The 14,451-nt window shown below is 43.2% G+C and overlaps 2 protein-coding genes across 4 annotated transcripts in view; both read right to left on the bottom strand.

Annotated features, from left to right (window-relative positions):
• Positions 1 to 14,451, bottom strand: part of ATERDJ3A (DNAJ heat shock N-terminal domain-containing protein) — a 76,197-nt gene that overhangs the window by 13,832 nt on the left and 47,914 nt on the right. For all 3 annotated transcript variants that reach the window (XM_087400730.1, XM_087400733.1, XM_087400732.1), the window contains exons 5-6: positions 2,760 to 3,101; positions 2,143 to 2,484 (exon numbers count right to left, since the gene is read on the bottom strand). In XM_087400730.1, the coding sequence (XP_087256856.1) occupies positions 2,143 to 2,484; positions 2,760 to 3,101 (684 nt within the window). The remainder of the gene's footprint in view (positions 1 to 2,142; positions 2,485 to 2,759; positions 3,102 to 14,451) is intronic.
• On the bottom strand, positions 8,022 to 14,039 carry LOC147882934 (uncharacterized). Its single transcript, XM_087400213.1, has 6 exons — positions 13,912 to 14,039; positions 13,241 to 13,349; positions 10,314 to 10,567; positions 9,673 to 9,733; positions 8,818 to 8,951; positions 8,022 to 8,727 (listed from the first exon to the last, which is right to left on the bottom strand). Exons 1-6 carry the CDS (start codon positions 14,037 to 14,039, stop codon positions 8,142 to 8,144), a joined length of 1,272 nt encoding a protein of 423 aa, XP_087256339.1. The 3' UTR covers positions 8,022 to 8,141.

The following is a 14,451-nucleotide window of genomic DNA, read 5'->3' as shown; positions in this document are numbered from 1 at the left end:
TGATTTACAGACAGGGCAATGCATAATTGGGGGCTGAATTGCTCAAGCTCGTGTAAGAGCTCGTTTGGATGCTCCTTGATTGACCAGGGTAAGCTGGTTGTCTTATCTCGCTCAGCTTGTGAGCTATGTTTGGAGAGGCCAGGTTGGCTGAGTGGATCACCGTGAATGCTTGCAGAGCAAGTATATGCTTCTGAGCATTGTGGGCAGATAAGTCATGCTTTCACCCGTGGTTTGGGTATACCAGTGAGCCAGTGGACACTTGTGGCTGTTTGGGAAGTGTGTGGTCCTGCATTGGGCTGCTAGTAACAGCTCCCAGGTTTTATACAGGTATTTGCACTGAAACAGATGCCTATGGTCATTTGGGTGTGAGAGCAGGGCCTAGCAAGGCTAATGTTTAGAACTCTAATGCGTACTGAGAGTGGGAAGAGCACTGAATGCAAGTGGGATCGAATTCATTGTGTATCCTATTTGCAGGCTTTGGCAGGTAACATGTTCATGTGGGAACATGTTTTTGGTTTCTCTAGGGAATGTCACATGCAGGCAGTGGTTGCTAGGTAGATGGCACATCCATAGTGTTTGCTGTGTTGTGATGCCAGCCCCCCCTGTCAGTGCGTAGAGTAAGGAGCTTGTTCCCAGATTCATTCTCGACCATGGCAAGCCAATGTCTGAAGCATGAGAACACATCAGATTTCACCTTCATGCCATATATCCAAGTGAATCTGGTGTAGTCATCCACAAAGGTACAAAAGTAAAGGTAGCCCCCAAGAAATGCTGTCCGAATCGGCCCACACACATCACTATGCACAAGGTAAAGCTTCCTGGATGCACCAATTGTCCCATCATTTGGAAATGAGAAACGGTGCATTTTGCCCAACAAGCAGTCCTAAACAGTGGAGAAAGTTCTTGTATGCTTTCCTTTTCTTCTTTGAGCAGATAGGAGGTTAGTTGGGCACTAGTGACAGCTATGGGGAATTGCGTGGCCAAGCGTGGTTACTAGTGACAGTTCCGGGCTCTTTGCAAACTTCTTGGAGTAGGGATTGGTGAGAGGAGTGAACAATAAGGCTATGCAGGGTATTTGGATGCCCAATGGGATGTGAAATGCCCAGATGCAAGAAAGAATGTATCCTTTATGAAGCCTTAGGCCTCTCACTTAATTAAAGAAATACAAAAAGGGGCGCAAAGGTTTGGGGCCAATCTGTGTTTTTGTCTTGGTGCAGGGGCACTCTAGCTCCCCATCTGCTGGTTATACTTTTGTTGAATTGTTATTATAACAGTGTTGGATGATTACTTGTTAGTTTTACTGCCCCTTAATTTATTGAAGGCCGGTTTCATAGACCATGCATGCTACCTCAAGACTCAACCTTGGGCAAGTACCAACCCTTGATTAGACCCCAAGCAGTGTCAATAATGATGTGGCGCTTGTAGTGCCACGTGGGTGTGGCCTAGGTGGAGCATAAGGCTGGGTTGGCACATGTGCAAGGTTGCCTATCTTCCCTTAACTACTATTATAACATATTCCTCACCTAACAAAGAATTAACTAAGGTCCATGTGTCCATCTTTTAAGGGCTGACAATATTCCAAAATAGGAATTTGTAATACAGAAATGTGATGTTGGGCTTCCTTGTGTTGTGTGCCATAACGAAGCTTTGAAGCACCTCCATGGCATAACGACCACTTAATTCTTGCTCATGCAAAGATGAGGCTCCCTTTGTGATGGCAATGAAGGGTTCACTCATGAGACCAGCCCACTATACAATATATGCTGACATCTCTTCTTCTCCTCATTGTGTTGATCCACCACACACAAGGCTGAAAGCCTTGTAGCTCAAAGAAGAACCCTTAATCTTGTAGGATATATAGAAATTTTAACTTCTCCTTTGATAGGACTGAGGACCCTATCGTACAAAGGAATAACAAGTGATACCTAGATAATAAGAATTATTGAGAATATATAATGACTATGCAACAAGTTTACCATCTAGTAGAATGAGTGTGTCACACATCCATATTTAAGAGGATAGTTTGTCACCTCAAACACACAGTGCAATATATTGAATGCATGAAAACATGTCTGGACAAAACATCGAGAGAAGGTAAAAGAGAAAACACAAAAAAAGGCTACTTTGACAAGAATGACTCACCGCTTTCAATATTTGTTTTGCTTTTTCTTTTCCACTCGAGGATCTAAACACTGCGATAATGCAGAGAGGTGTGTCATGCTTGCAAACATATTTGAAGTTTTTCTTTGTCAATGAAAGTACCTCACTCTCAGCTGTTGTGGTTACTTTCCTAGGCCCTGCAGATTTACTTCTCTTTTCAAGCTCTTCAATTAGGGCCTTGAGTCCTTCTATGGAGGAGCCAGTTTGCTCTAGTTTGCTACCACTGCTCAGAACGTAGGTCTCACCATTTGCAAATATACCTACAATAGCTGGAAAAGAATCCACCCCCAATTTCTTTGCTGTAGATTCAAAACCATCATTAACCTGCGAAAAAAGAAGAAGTATCTTCATCTCTCTCTCTCTCTCTCTCTCTCTCTCTCTCTCTCTCTCTCTCTCTAATAAACTTTTTTTCTTTCTTTCTTTCTTTCTCTCCGCCCCCCCCCCCAAAAGAAAGTTAGAACTTCCACCAAAAAAAAGGGAAGATTTAAAACCCTCCCCCCAAATTTTATTTCCACTACATCTAAAAGACACATGCCAAACTTAACTCTCTCTCTCTCTCTCTCTCTCTCTCTCTCTCTCACAAACACACACACACAAACCTGAGCATCATAGAATAGGACCCTCCCAAAAAGAATCCCACTAAGAGCCCTCCATGTTGCAGCGGTTTCTTTCTTTTTACTTAAAAGAACAGCCCGTGGGAAACTTTCTTCATTGCTTAATTCAACCTCGAGCTCCTCCTTTCCTATGTGCTTTGAAAATCTTGGTAAACCTTCCTTACAGTAAGTCTTCACATCTTTTGGCGACCACTCCCCAGTGTACTCCAACGCACTGATTTTCCCATTGTTCCTCAAAGAATAAAGAAGTAGCTTTGAACTCCTCAAGGGCCACACTTTCTGTTCTTTGCATAAGTCTTGCTGGGTATCACAGTTGACATATCCAACCTGATCCCAACCACAAAACATGCATCAAATCTCTCTCTCTCTCTCTCTCTCTCTCTCTCTCTAAAAGAGGCGGATAACAAGAACAATAAGAGGGATTTCATAACCTTGAGGCAGAAGCCCAAAAAAAGAGAGGAATTAATGTATAAGGCAGGATATATAAAATGTGTCGTACAAAGAGATACAGTATGACGACAATGCATAAATGGCCCTGGAATTACATCAGAGCAACTTCAGAGTGCAGGAAAAGCTCTCCAAGCATGGCATATAGCATTTGATCAAACCAGATCTCTTGCAGCTAGAGGTGACTACGACATGGATTCGACCCATGTTGGGGGCATAGTTCGAGTTCTATTAAGATGGCCACATCATAGAACCAAGCACCCTTAAATCCTACTGCACATGTACTTGCATATGGCCCCAGGGTCTCTGCCCACCAAGTCTGCATTGAGACTCACTACTCAGGGCCACATGAGGACCAAATACTGGGACAAGCTGATATGCACATATGTCATCTCAATGAGATCAAGTCAGAGATATACTTCATATTCAGATGCATATTGGACTCACCATCAAAGGGTGTACTGTCACTTTTCCACGACTCCTTGACGTGCATTACCCATATTAACAGGGCTATCCATCTTAGTATATTTGATGAGCCATCATAGACAGTAGCCCCTAAGATCCTTCCTACATTTGGAAAAGGCAGATAGAATCAACCTCCAGTCACAGATTTTGGCCAAAACAGATAGGGAGATCTGCTGTAGAAAGATGACCGTGGTAGCATACCTATTTGTCAATGGTTAATATATCACAAAGACAAAGATAGATAGCCTTCATCATATCACAATGCATGAATTGCATGCATAATTGACAAGCGTGGCCCTAGCTATTTTGTGCAGACTCTTTAAATAGTTTTCCAGAGATCTTGCAGGAAGAAACATCTTTTAGTCTATCTTAATGCCCCCTCTCCTCCATGACCGAGGGCCTCTTCCGCTCCCCATGGACTGCTCCAAACTAAGGGTTTGAACCCCTACTTGTAGAAGCAATCACAAAACTCACCTCAATCATAGACATTGCTTATAGAACAGATTTACAAAAACAGCTCAACCAAACCTTTGAAAGACATGAAATGAGCGGCAAGCCTGACATTACCTTAAAGGATTATCTTTTTAAAAAAGGGCCTAGGCAGACATTCAAGAAGTTTCTCTCTTTTTGTACCTTGTCAAGTAGCATTATAAGCCCACTTTGCATAGTGGCAAGCTATCCTTGTGCATCAAGTTTGAGGATGCCAAAACAAGACAAGTCTTAGCAAAAGAGCAATACGAATGAGGAAGGGTATTCATGCCTTCATCATGAGGCACATGCAAATAGAGCATTAAAAATCAGACCTTACGAAGGTACTCACACCAATCCTAGTCAAGCTCTTTAATGAGAGGACTTTCCTACACCCTCCACCATTAACACCACCATTGGGCCACTCACAGCCCTAAGTTCAGCATGAAACCAGAACCCCATGCCGATCCAACAAAGGACATCTTCTCACTAGCTAGGTTAGTAAAAACAATGCTTCCAGGCCCACTTCAGCAAGTCAGATGAGCAGTGCTATATGTAAAGGATTTCCAGAGGGTAGATTTCAAGGAGGCCATGGTGGGTCAAATTTGAGCACATAGGGAAAAGAAGCACCCCCACATGGCATCACATACTAGCAGAGTTTGCAGTGAGCTACACACAAATGTCTCATTTCAGATCATCACTTACCTCAACAAAGGTTGAGAGTATGTCACAATACCACCTATCACACATTGTATGGGTAAGCTATGGGCCAGCTACACTCTTCATGCCACAGAATGTACATTGAGACAAGTCAAGAAATTGAGGCCAACATCACTGCAAGCTGAGACTTTATACCCTATGTGACACATAGGAGGTGGAGATAGGGGAGCACGTGCTACTAAGATGCCCTAACCTTACGAGATGTAAGGAAGGTACCATTGTCTTTTGTAACAGGGATGCCGAGACATGAACCGATTCATTGACTATCTAGACCAACATTGTATAGCTCTCTTCAATGAGAGGTTACCGAGATATATGTATACGCTCATGCGACTAGAAGCCGTGTTGAGAAGAGGCCACACTGATTGACCATCATAAGACACATGACCTTGAGCTTGCTCTTCAAGGATGTCAAACTAGCAGAAGGACGAATATAGGACCAACATGTAGACACGTCATTAGAGAGGATCTTTCTACAGCTCCACACATACACGACGTGGCTAGCACCCCATGAGCTTTGGTAAAGCTCAGCTTCTACAGAGATCATTGCCCACTGACCTCGGAGGAAGATCTGATCGATTCCCCCAAGTATACCTAAATCCATCCCCCACATGCCGTGAGGATCTCCATTGGGCAAAGTTGTAAGTGTGGTTTCATTGATTACGTATTCAAGGTATGAATGAGCACGAGACCAACAAGTAGACACGTCATCAGAGAGGATCTTCTATATCTCCACACGTACAGGACGTGGCTAGCACCCCATGAGCTTTCAGTAAAACTCGGCTTCTACAAAGATCATTGCCTACAGACCTCGGATGAGAATCTGATCGATTCCCCTAATTATAACCAAATTCATCTCCCACATGCCTTGAGGATCTTGATTGGGCAATTCTGAGTGTGGTCTCACTGATTAAGTATTCAAGGGATGGATCAGCACCTTTTGTGACTTGCAAGAGATTTGAGTCACGTGAACACTTTGCATTCATGTACTATGAGATACAAGGATGCCACCATCACATATTCAAGAGCGGATTTGTACCACTAGTAGTTTTCCTAGCCCATCCTAATCAGGCAGGCGTGTCAACCTTCCTACTTGAGTCCCAGCAACATAGGGATCACCTCTTTGAACATATAGCTGAAAGGTCAATTGGAACCCAATCAGATAGGTTTCTTCCACTTAAGAGACCTTTACCAAAGACCGCAAGAAACAAGACACAATTGGGATAAATCCAGAGAGCACAACACAATTGATTCATCATTGTGTTGACCCACAAGAGAGGACCGTAGATATCTCCTCCTTACTCTCTCACTTAGAGAGACATACAATGAGAGTGACGATGACACTTACCAAATGGTGAGCTACCTATCGGAGAGTGCAGAAAAGGAGAGTTTTCCACAAATGTGGGCTGCATCTACGTCTAGTTACTATATAGCATGTTGACATGGCAAATGGATAAGTTGAGAAGAGTGAAGCCTCCCAAATAAGATAATCAGGACAATTCCACCTTGGAAGCTTTACTAGCACAAAAACTAACGGATAAAGCAGAATCAATTACTAAGATCATCTTGAAGTTGATTCATACACGTGACACTTGGAAAGCCAAGTTTTGGACAATGCGTTTTGAATCTCTCCATAAGAGAATGCTTTGAACTGTGTACAAAGGCCTTGATATAGAAAAATTACACCCATTGCAAGAGTTTAGTGAGCAAAGGTAGCTTTGCTACGATATATTGAACAACATAAACGTGTGAGAAATTATAAAGTGAGTTATCTATGGGTGTGCACAAAAAAGAGATACTAGCATTCATTCATGCTTTAACCATCTGGAAGCATTATCTTCTCGAAGCTGACTTTACAATCAAGACCGACCATCAGAGCCTCATGTATTTCTTGACCCAAACAAAGATCTCCGAAAAGCAGATGAAGTGGGCAAATTTCTTGTCCATGTTCCATTTTCAGATTGATTATACTCTAGAAGACAGGAACATGGTGGCAGATGTATTATCTAGAAGGCCTCGTGTGAACAATGTTACCGTAGCTAGTAGCTCATCACAAGGATCTTGAGGCCATGAAAGAACTCTATCTTCAAGATCCAGATTTTGGAGAAATTATGAGGAATTTTCAGCAAGGGCAATCTAGTCAGTGCTCATTGAAAGATGGTTTCCTCATGAAGGATGGTCACCTTTGTGTGACTCGATATGGGAGAGAAAGTATTGGAAGAATGTCATGCCCCTCCTTATGCGGGACATCGAGGTATCTTTTCTACTACACAAGCCATTGAAAGATATTTCTTTTGGCCAGGAATACGGAAGGATATACACAAGTTTGTAACAAAATGTCTCACGTGTCAAAAGATAAAGTATGATCGGCACAAGACCCCAAGACTTCTTATGCCATTGCGCATACCACAGGGACCATGGGAGAGTATTGCTATGGACTTCATCTTTGATCTTCCCAAATCCGATATGGGAATGATGGGATATGGACCATATTTGACAGGTTCAGAAAGCAGGCCCACTTCATTCCAGTAAGAAAAACCATTAAGGCAGACCACATGCCAAGATTGCTCCTAGCGCAGATACTTCGAGCATCATGGAATGCCTAGGTCGATTGTCAACGATCGAGACCCCAGGATGACTAGTTTATTCCAGTGTCACAAGAAACGTTTCTAGAAACGTTTCTAGATTTTTACAGGCGTTTCGTCTAGAAACGCCTAAAAATACTTATTTTATAGAAGTTATATATATAATATACTTCATAAATAATTGTCTTCAAATTCTCTCTCTCTCTCTCTCTCTCAAAAGAGCTCTCAGACTCCTCTCAAAAGAGCTCTCAGATATCCATATTGTGCACACAATGCACATTGCACACACATATTACACAGTTGAAAGAGTAAAAAGATGCATCACGCAGCCTATAGATTGAGGTTTACAAAGACACAGATCTTCCAGTTTACAAATTACTATTAACTAATTAGTTGCAACTTGCAAGTGCATATGGCTGCTAGCATATGCCATGGCCCATAGTTCAAACAATAAACTTTATAATTCAAATTTCAGAATCAAATTTCAAGATTCAAGATTCAAAATATAACAAAATGTATTATGTATTACTGTTTACATCATACATGTAACATGCCATAATGATATACTGGTAACTGTATGGAGTAAACTGTATACATAATCAAAGCCCGTCGCCTGCAAGCCAGCTGCTAACAACTACAGTGTACACAGTACACTCTAGAGTCTAGTCTCGACTCTCTAGAGCTAGGGACCACTGCCCTCTCCAAGATCTGCTGCCTCATCACTGTCATCATCAACACTGGAATCAGCAGATGGATCTACATCCTCTGTGGAGGAAGAGGAAGTGCCACCCTCGAACCAAGTAGGGACTCGCAACTGATCTGAGTCCTCTGAGTCCGCACTATCTACCAATGCCGCCTCCTCCTCTGGCTCATCTCTGCCTGAACGTCCTCGGGATGACGATGCAAGAACAGATCCATGTGATCCCCCTCGTGAGGCTCGTGCTCGACGATGATGACCACGAATCTGGGGTGTCCCTGTATCCTCTGCAACAGTAGCAGCACGTACTCGTGGTGCACGAGCTTGAGCCATCGAACGTGTCTGACGTCGAAATCGAAGCATATCCTGTCGCAGGAACTCGTAAGCATCGTCATTCTCTCGACTGTGCTGGATGATGGACATCTCGGTAGGTTCTAGCTTGATCTTGTCAGGATTGACTTGCTTGGGCTTCCACTCGATGCTACCGGTACCATCTGCAAACCTGTACTTCTCAAGTAGATGTAGGTTGGCATTGACATATACCAACCTATTGAGCTGCTCCACGCTCAACCTGACATAGTTTACAAATTACAAAGCATAAAGAAGTCAATTCTCACGACTTAAGAACTATAAATAAGAACTATAAGAAGTTAGAACTTACTTGTTTCTCTTCCTGGTGTGTATGTCTGCATATATGCTCCATATCCTCTCAGCTGGACCTGATGTGCAATCTTGCGAAAGGATGCGGAGAGCTAAGTTCTGCAATGAGGGATTCAAAATCCCAAATTTCTCCCACTAAGTAAGAGCCAACAGCCTGTTGTCTCTTTCCTTGGCAATTGCACGAGAGAAATGACCCATGTCATTGCGGAACTCCACTATGTCCTCTTCAATGCTATTGCAATTTGCAATACAGAAGAAGACAATATAAATAATTAGATAAACCATAAATGATAATAGTAAATACAAAGTTGAAAGCACTTAGATAGTAGTGAGCAGGCTGCAAAGTTGTACGCCATGCTACCTCACCTATTTTGGACCAATGAGTCGCATACTTTCTCCAAGTATTGGGTCCATCTGTTCACAAGCACCTGATCATTCCATTTAGCAGGCTCCTTCCACAAGGGATGGAGCATATGTAACAGTGTGGATTGGCCTATGAAACCAATCCCATCTCTTCCTCTAAATTCCTAATATGTCATCCTTTCTGAAAATTTACCAAAAGGAATCAAGTTAGAGGCTAGACTCTAGAGCTAGGAGAACTGAGTATTAAACTTACAAGTTTCAACTTATATGTACCTGCTCTGGTTGAGGATCTCAATAGGACAATCCTTCGTTGCTTTTCGAAGCTTCAACATGAACTCGTATAGCAAGCCTATAGTACAACCCTCATGGTCAAAGAGTCGAAGCACAAAGTACAAGGGCTCTATGGACATCTGAATGCAAAGGGCTTCCTGCCAAAACTGATTGTCAAATACAATCCCCTCGACATTCAGTCCAGCAGGCAATCTCGAGTCACTCCAATCCAGCCATCTGAACTGGTCATCATGCGACGAAGGCTCTCTTTGGTCTTAACCAACCTACAAATGATAAAGTTTAAACAAATTTAAAAAATGAATAATTTGAGGAATTGATCTTTGAATGATGAAAATTGAATCATGATTCATGAAACATACCTGCTAAGAACCAGGAAGATGTAGCCAAAGCGTGTCTTTGAGGGTCTCAATAGCTCCCACTTACACTCCCTTTTGAATAGGGCCAGTGCATGTGGCTTACGAGTGATATAAGTCACTAGCTGCATTGCTTTTTCAACCGCACTAGACACCCAAGGCAGCTTTCCAATATCCTCCATCATCAAATCAAGAGAGTGAGGCACAAGGTGTCCATACTATCTTGGGATACTTCTCCTCAAGAAGAATTCCCATTCTCTTGCAGTTGGAGCCATTATCGGTGATGACTTGCACCACATTGTCCTCACCAACCTCCTTGATGGCTGCCTCAATATGACCCCATATCCACTCTCCGGTGATGTGAAGGCCGGCATGTGAGGCATCAACCACCCTCAAGAATATGCTTCCCACACAACTAGTGACCAAGATATTAATCATGTGTCTCCTCTTCGTGTCACTCCATCCATCGGAGACTATGGTGCATCCATACCGACTCCAAGCTTCCTTGAGTCCCTCCATATCTTTCTTGATTAATCCCACCTGCTTCTTCAAACGTGTGGTGCGGAGAGTCTCAGAACTAGCAGGTGTAAGGGATGATGCTCCTGCTCTACCGGCAGCTACAAGTGCATGATAAAACTTCTTGTAGGCAGGAGTCCTTGCAACATTGAAGGGAATATTGCAAGCGTAGAAAAACTGCTCCTCTGCAATTGCAGCCTCTTGCTTCAAGCGTGGTGCCCAAGCAGCCTGTATAGGAGTAACTCTCGGAGTGATAGCTGCTGGACCACGCGGCCTCTTGGCAGGAGGCCGTGGAAGAGCTTATGGCATAGCGGACGGCCCAACTGATACGGATGCCGATGGAGTGGTGCCATGTAGAGGCTGAGTAGAGGCACTCCCATGACCTTGTGATGTCGATGTAGATGGAGTATACCCATGCCCCTCTTGCTGCGAGTGAGAACACTCCACATTCCCGGTATCTGACTGGGATGATGTGAGAGTGACGGTTGCCTCTATGCTCAACCAACACATTAGCTTGAAGAACTTGATCTGTGATCACGGGATGGAGGAGGGATCGAATCTCAGCAAATTTGGATGAGGTACCTCCATATGCCAAGAAGATCCCCTCTGGAATGGCATGGCAAGCACTCTTACCCTGGCCTCCGATCCATAAAAAATGTGCTCGAACTCGAGGGGCAGATCCTATCAAAGTGTCACCACAAAACTTGCATATTGACCTCCTCGTGCCAGATGTGCCATATCTCTTTATAAAAACGGTATCCTGCCATAGATCCCGTTTTGTGCTTCCACTCGGTCCACCGGCACGTCTTCAGGCCATGGTATGGGAGTAGAGAGTAGAGTAGAGTAGATTGTAGAGGCTAGAGGAGAGTAGAGGGTAGAGTAGAGGGTAGAGTAGAGTAGAGTAGCGTAAAGGGTAGGGTAGAGTAGAGGGTAGAGGGTAGACTCTAGAGGAAAGTAGAGGGTAGAGGGTAGAGTAGAGTAGAGTAGAGGCCCGACGGTAGAGTAGAGAGTAGAGAGTAGAGGAGAGTAGAACTTAGAAGGTGGAGTAGAGGGTAGAGTAGACTGTAGATGGTAGGCACTAGGACGCTGGAGCAAGGCAAGCAATGGAGCGACGCAGGAGGAGCGAAAAAATGAAAACGGCGGCCGAAATCTGCAAGAAACTCGTCGCGGCGGTTTTTGGGACAGGAAACGTTTTGCCCTAATTGCGCATTTCGGGCGTTTCACAGAAACGGTTCATCTAGAAACGTTTCTTCACGTTTCGGTGCCCCAAAACGCGTTTTTTGGTGACACTGGTTTATTCTAGCGAGCATTGTTTGATAACATGGATATGAAGTTGGATTTCTCATCTTCTTTCACCCTCAGACGGACGAACAACGTGAAAATGCCATCTTCTAAAGTGTTGTGTGTCCGAACAGAAAGCCAAATGGGAAAGGTATCTTCCTCTTGTGGAATTTGCATACAATAATACTATACACAGCTCCACAGGAAAAGCCCCATTCGAAGTCATTTATTAAAAAGTGAGTTTGCCACCTATCCTTAGAACTTAGGACAAGATATTTGCAGCTGATCAGTATGTTTGAGACTTGGACACTGACTTTTCCTAGGTTCAGATAGCAATTGAAACATCTCAACAAAAGCAAAAGAAGGCTGCAAAGAAGCGAACGAGAGAGATGAATCTCCAAGAAGGAGACTGAGTGTTACTCACGTTATGTATAAGAAAGATGAAAGGGAAGGAAAAAGTGTACCAAAGCTGTCTCCTAGATGTTATGGGTCTTTTCGGGTTACTGAGCCCATAAATGAAGTCGCGTATCGACTAGAATTACCCAAGACTTGGAAGATTCACAATGCTTTTCATGTGAGTCTTATCAAGAAGTACCAAGGACCAAAGCCCACGGAACTAGTACAAGAAGAGCCACCAAAGGTGAAAGAGATGGAGGAGATCCTCCAATCAGAACAACCACATAGAAAAGAAAGGTCCCAAAGGCAAGGTCATCTGCAAATACCTTGTCAAGTTTAAGAACTATTCAACACTTGATGCCAAGTGGGTAGATGAGGACCTCTTTTCAGAATATCCTCAAGTTTTGCAGTTGTATCAGGAAGCTTTTCAGTTGAGGGCAATTGATTAGAAGCTGAGGGGATGTCACCATTTGGTACTTCTCTCAAGAAATAAAGTATAATCTTTATTAGAAATTGACTTCCGTCAAAGAATGTTGACTTTGGTTAAATAAGAATAAGTTTTACTATTTTACTTTTGCTTTGCATTGGTAAAAGAGAATTGTGGGGACGTCCACAAGGGACTAGGATTAGTCCAAGAACTAGGAATGCATGCATTTTGCTAACCTCTAATGGGTTTAAGTGTTGGAATTTATATGTGCAATGTGTAGGATCCAAGCAAAAAGAACCAAAGATTGGGGTGAAAAGCACAAAAAGAAGGTCCCACCAGGCTCTAAAGCAAGGACAAGGGGACGCCTCTTTAAAAAGAGGACCCAAAAGACTAAAAAGATGCCTAAAGCCTCCAATTTAGGAAGAAAAGCCTAAAAGCTTGGCTTTTATGTCAACGTAGCTTTTAGGAAGCAGGCCCTAGCCTTTTGCTAGGCCAAGTCTATAAAAGAAAGGCCCCATGCTTCCCAGATGTATTCAGAGTCGTACTCAGTTCCATGCTCTCACAAGAGCCAATTGTACAAAGATTATTCTATTGCAATAAAGACCTTCGCAGGGGTCCAGCCCTTATTTCTGCCTAGTGTGGTGTTTTGTCTTCTCTCCCCCACTCCTAGAGTTCTATCTATTGCTGAGAATCAACTCTCTCTCCTCCAAGCTGAATTCTTGCTCCAAGATCTTGTATCATCTACATGTGTGAGTGGCCAGAGAGAGAGAACTTGCTGTGATCCCTGTTTCAGTCACCTGTATTAATTGCGAATTGACTCCAGAGCACTCAGAGCTGCTGCAAATTGATTCTGGAGTGCCCAGCACTACTGCAATTTGGAGTAGAAGCTGTTTTGTCTGTTGCAAACTGCTCAAAAGTGTCATAATAGCAGTGATTTTATTGCTAAAGTATTTTCAAGTACGCAGCCTTCTGCTTTCATAAGCTATCACTCGATCATCATGGTGAAGGGCAGCTCCTACACATTCTCCACATGCATCACAATCCACATCGAACTGCTTGTGTAGATCAGGAGCAACTAGAATCGGCTCGTTTGCTAACTTCTCTTTAAAGGTATTAAAAGCTGTTCTTTGTCGCTCTCCCCATCTGAAGACTACAGATTTCTTGGTCAGATCATGTAACGGGGCTTCTAAATCAGCAAAATGTCTAATCTATAATAGGAGTAAAGACCGAGGAAGTACCGAGGTAAGCTCTAGCCATTCTTGTATAGCTTTTATCTTTGTGGGATCCCTCCGAATCCCTTCTTTGGAGATAATGTGCCTGAGGTTGTGAATCTCATCCAGGAAAAATTCACTCTTCTTGCCATTTACAAAAAGCTTGTGATTTCGAAGTTCCTAGAACACGATGGCCAAGTGATCCTTATGTTCTTCTTCTGTCTTTGAAAAGACCAGGATGTCATTGAAGAAAGTACCTGCGAAATGTCTGTATGGTCTGAAAATCCTGTCCATCATGCGATTGAAACTGGCTGGTGCGTTGGTTAACCTGAAGGGCATCACCAAGAAAATCCGAAAGTGGTCCGAAAAGCTGTCTTATGAACATCCTAAGGACGAATCCTTATCTGATGGTACCCACTTTCCAAATCAATGCAACTAAAGATCGTGGCCCCTTTTAATGTATCCAAGATATCATCTATGCAAGGGATCGGAAACTTGTTCTTGATCATCTTTTTGTTAAGAGCTCTCTAATCCACACACATACGATAGGAGCCATCTTTCTTTTGAACTAAGAGCACAAGTGAACAGAAGGGTGAGGAACTGGGTCTGATGAGTCCCTTAGAAAATAGATCCTGTACCTATGTCATGATTTCTTCAGTCCGTGCTGCAATCACGCAATAAGGAGGTCGATTCGGCGGCTCACTTCTTGGAAGAAGCTCTATGACATGATCTTCCGGTCACTCAAGAGGAAGCTCTCCTGAAAGAGAATCTAGAAAACAATCTTTGAAAGAGTAAAG

The sequence above is a fragment of the Dipteris shenzhenensis genome, chromosome 29 (assembly GCF_047967505.1).
Source record: "Dipteris shenzhenensis isolate YYH24624 ecotype China chromosome 29, Dip_SZ_1.0, whole genome shotgun sequence".
Classification (NCBI taxonomy): domain Eukaryota; kingdom Viridiplantae; phylum Streptophyta; class Polypodiopsida; order Gleicheniales; family Dipteridaceae; genus Dipteris; species Dipteris shenzhenensis.
Note: the sequence above shows the minus strand (reverse complement) of the source record. Positions and strands in the feature narration are given on the sequence as shown.

Excerpts from the sequence above, each read along its gene's own strand:
- LOC147882934 (XM_087400213.1), bottom strand. The coding sequence starts at position 14,039 with ATGTTCATAAGACAGCTTTTCGGACCACTTTCGGATTTTCTTGGTGAT. Across the intron at positions 9,734-10,313 it reads CTCAAGGAAGCTTGGAGTCG|GTTGGTTAAGACCAAAGAGA; the intron begins GTATGGATGCAC and ends TATCATTTGTAG. Across the intron at positions 8,728-8,817 it reads CACACCAGGAAGAGAAACAA|GTTGAGCGTGGAGCAGCTCA; the intron begins GTAAGTTCTAAC and ends AAACTATGTCAG.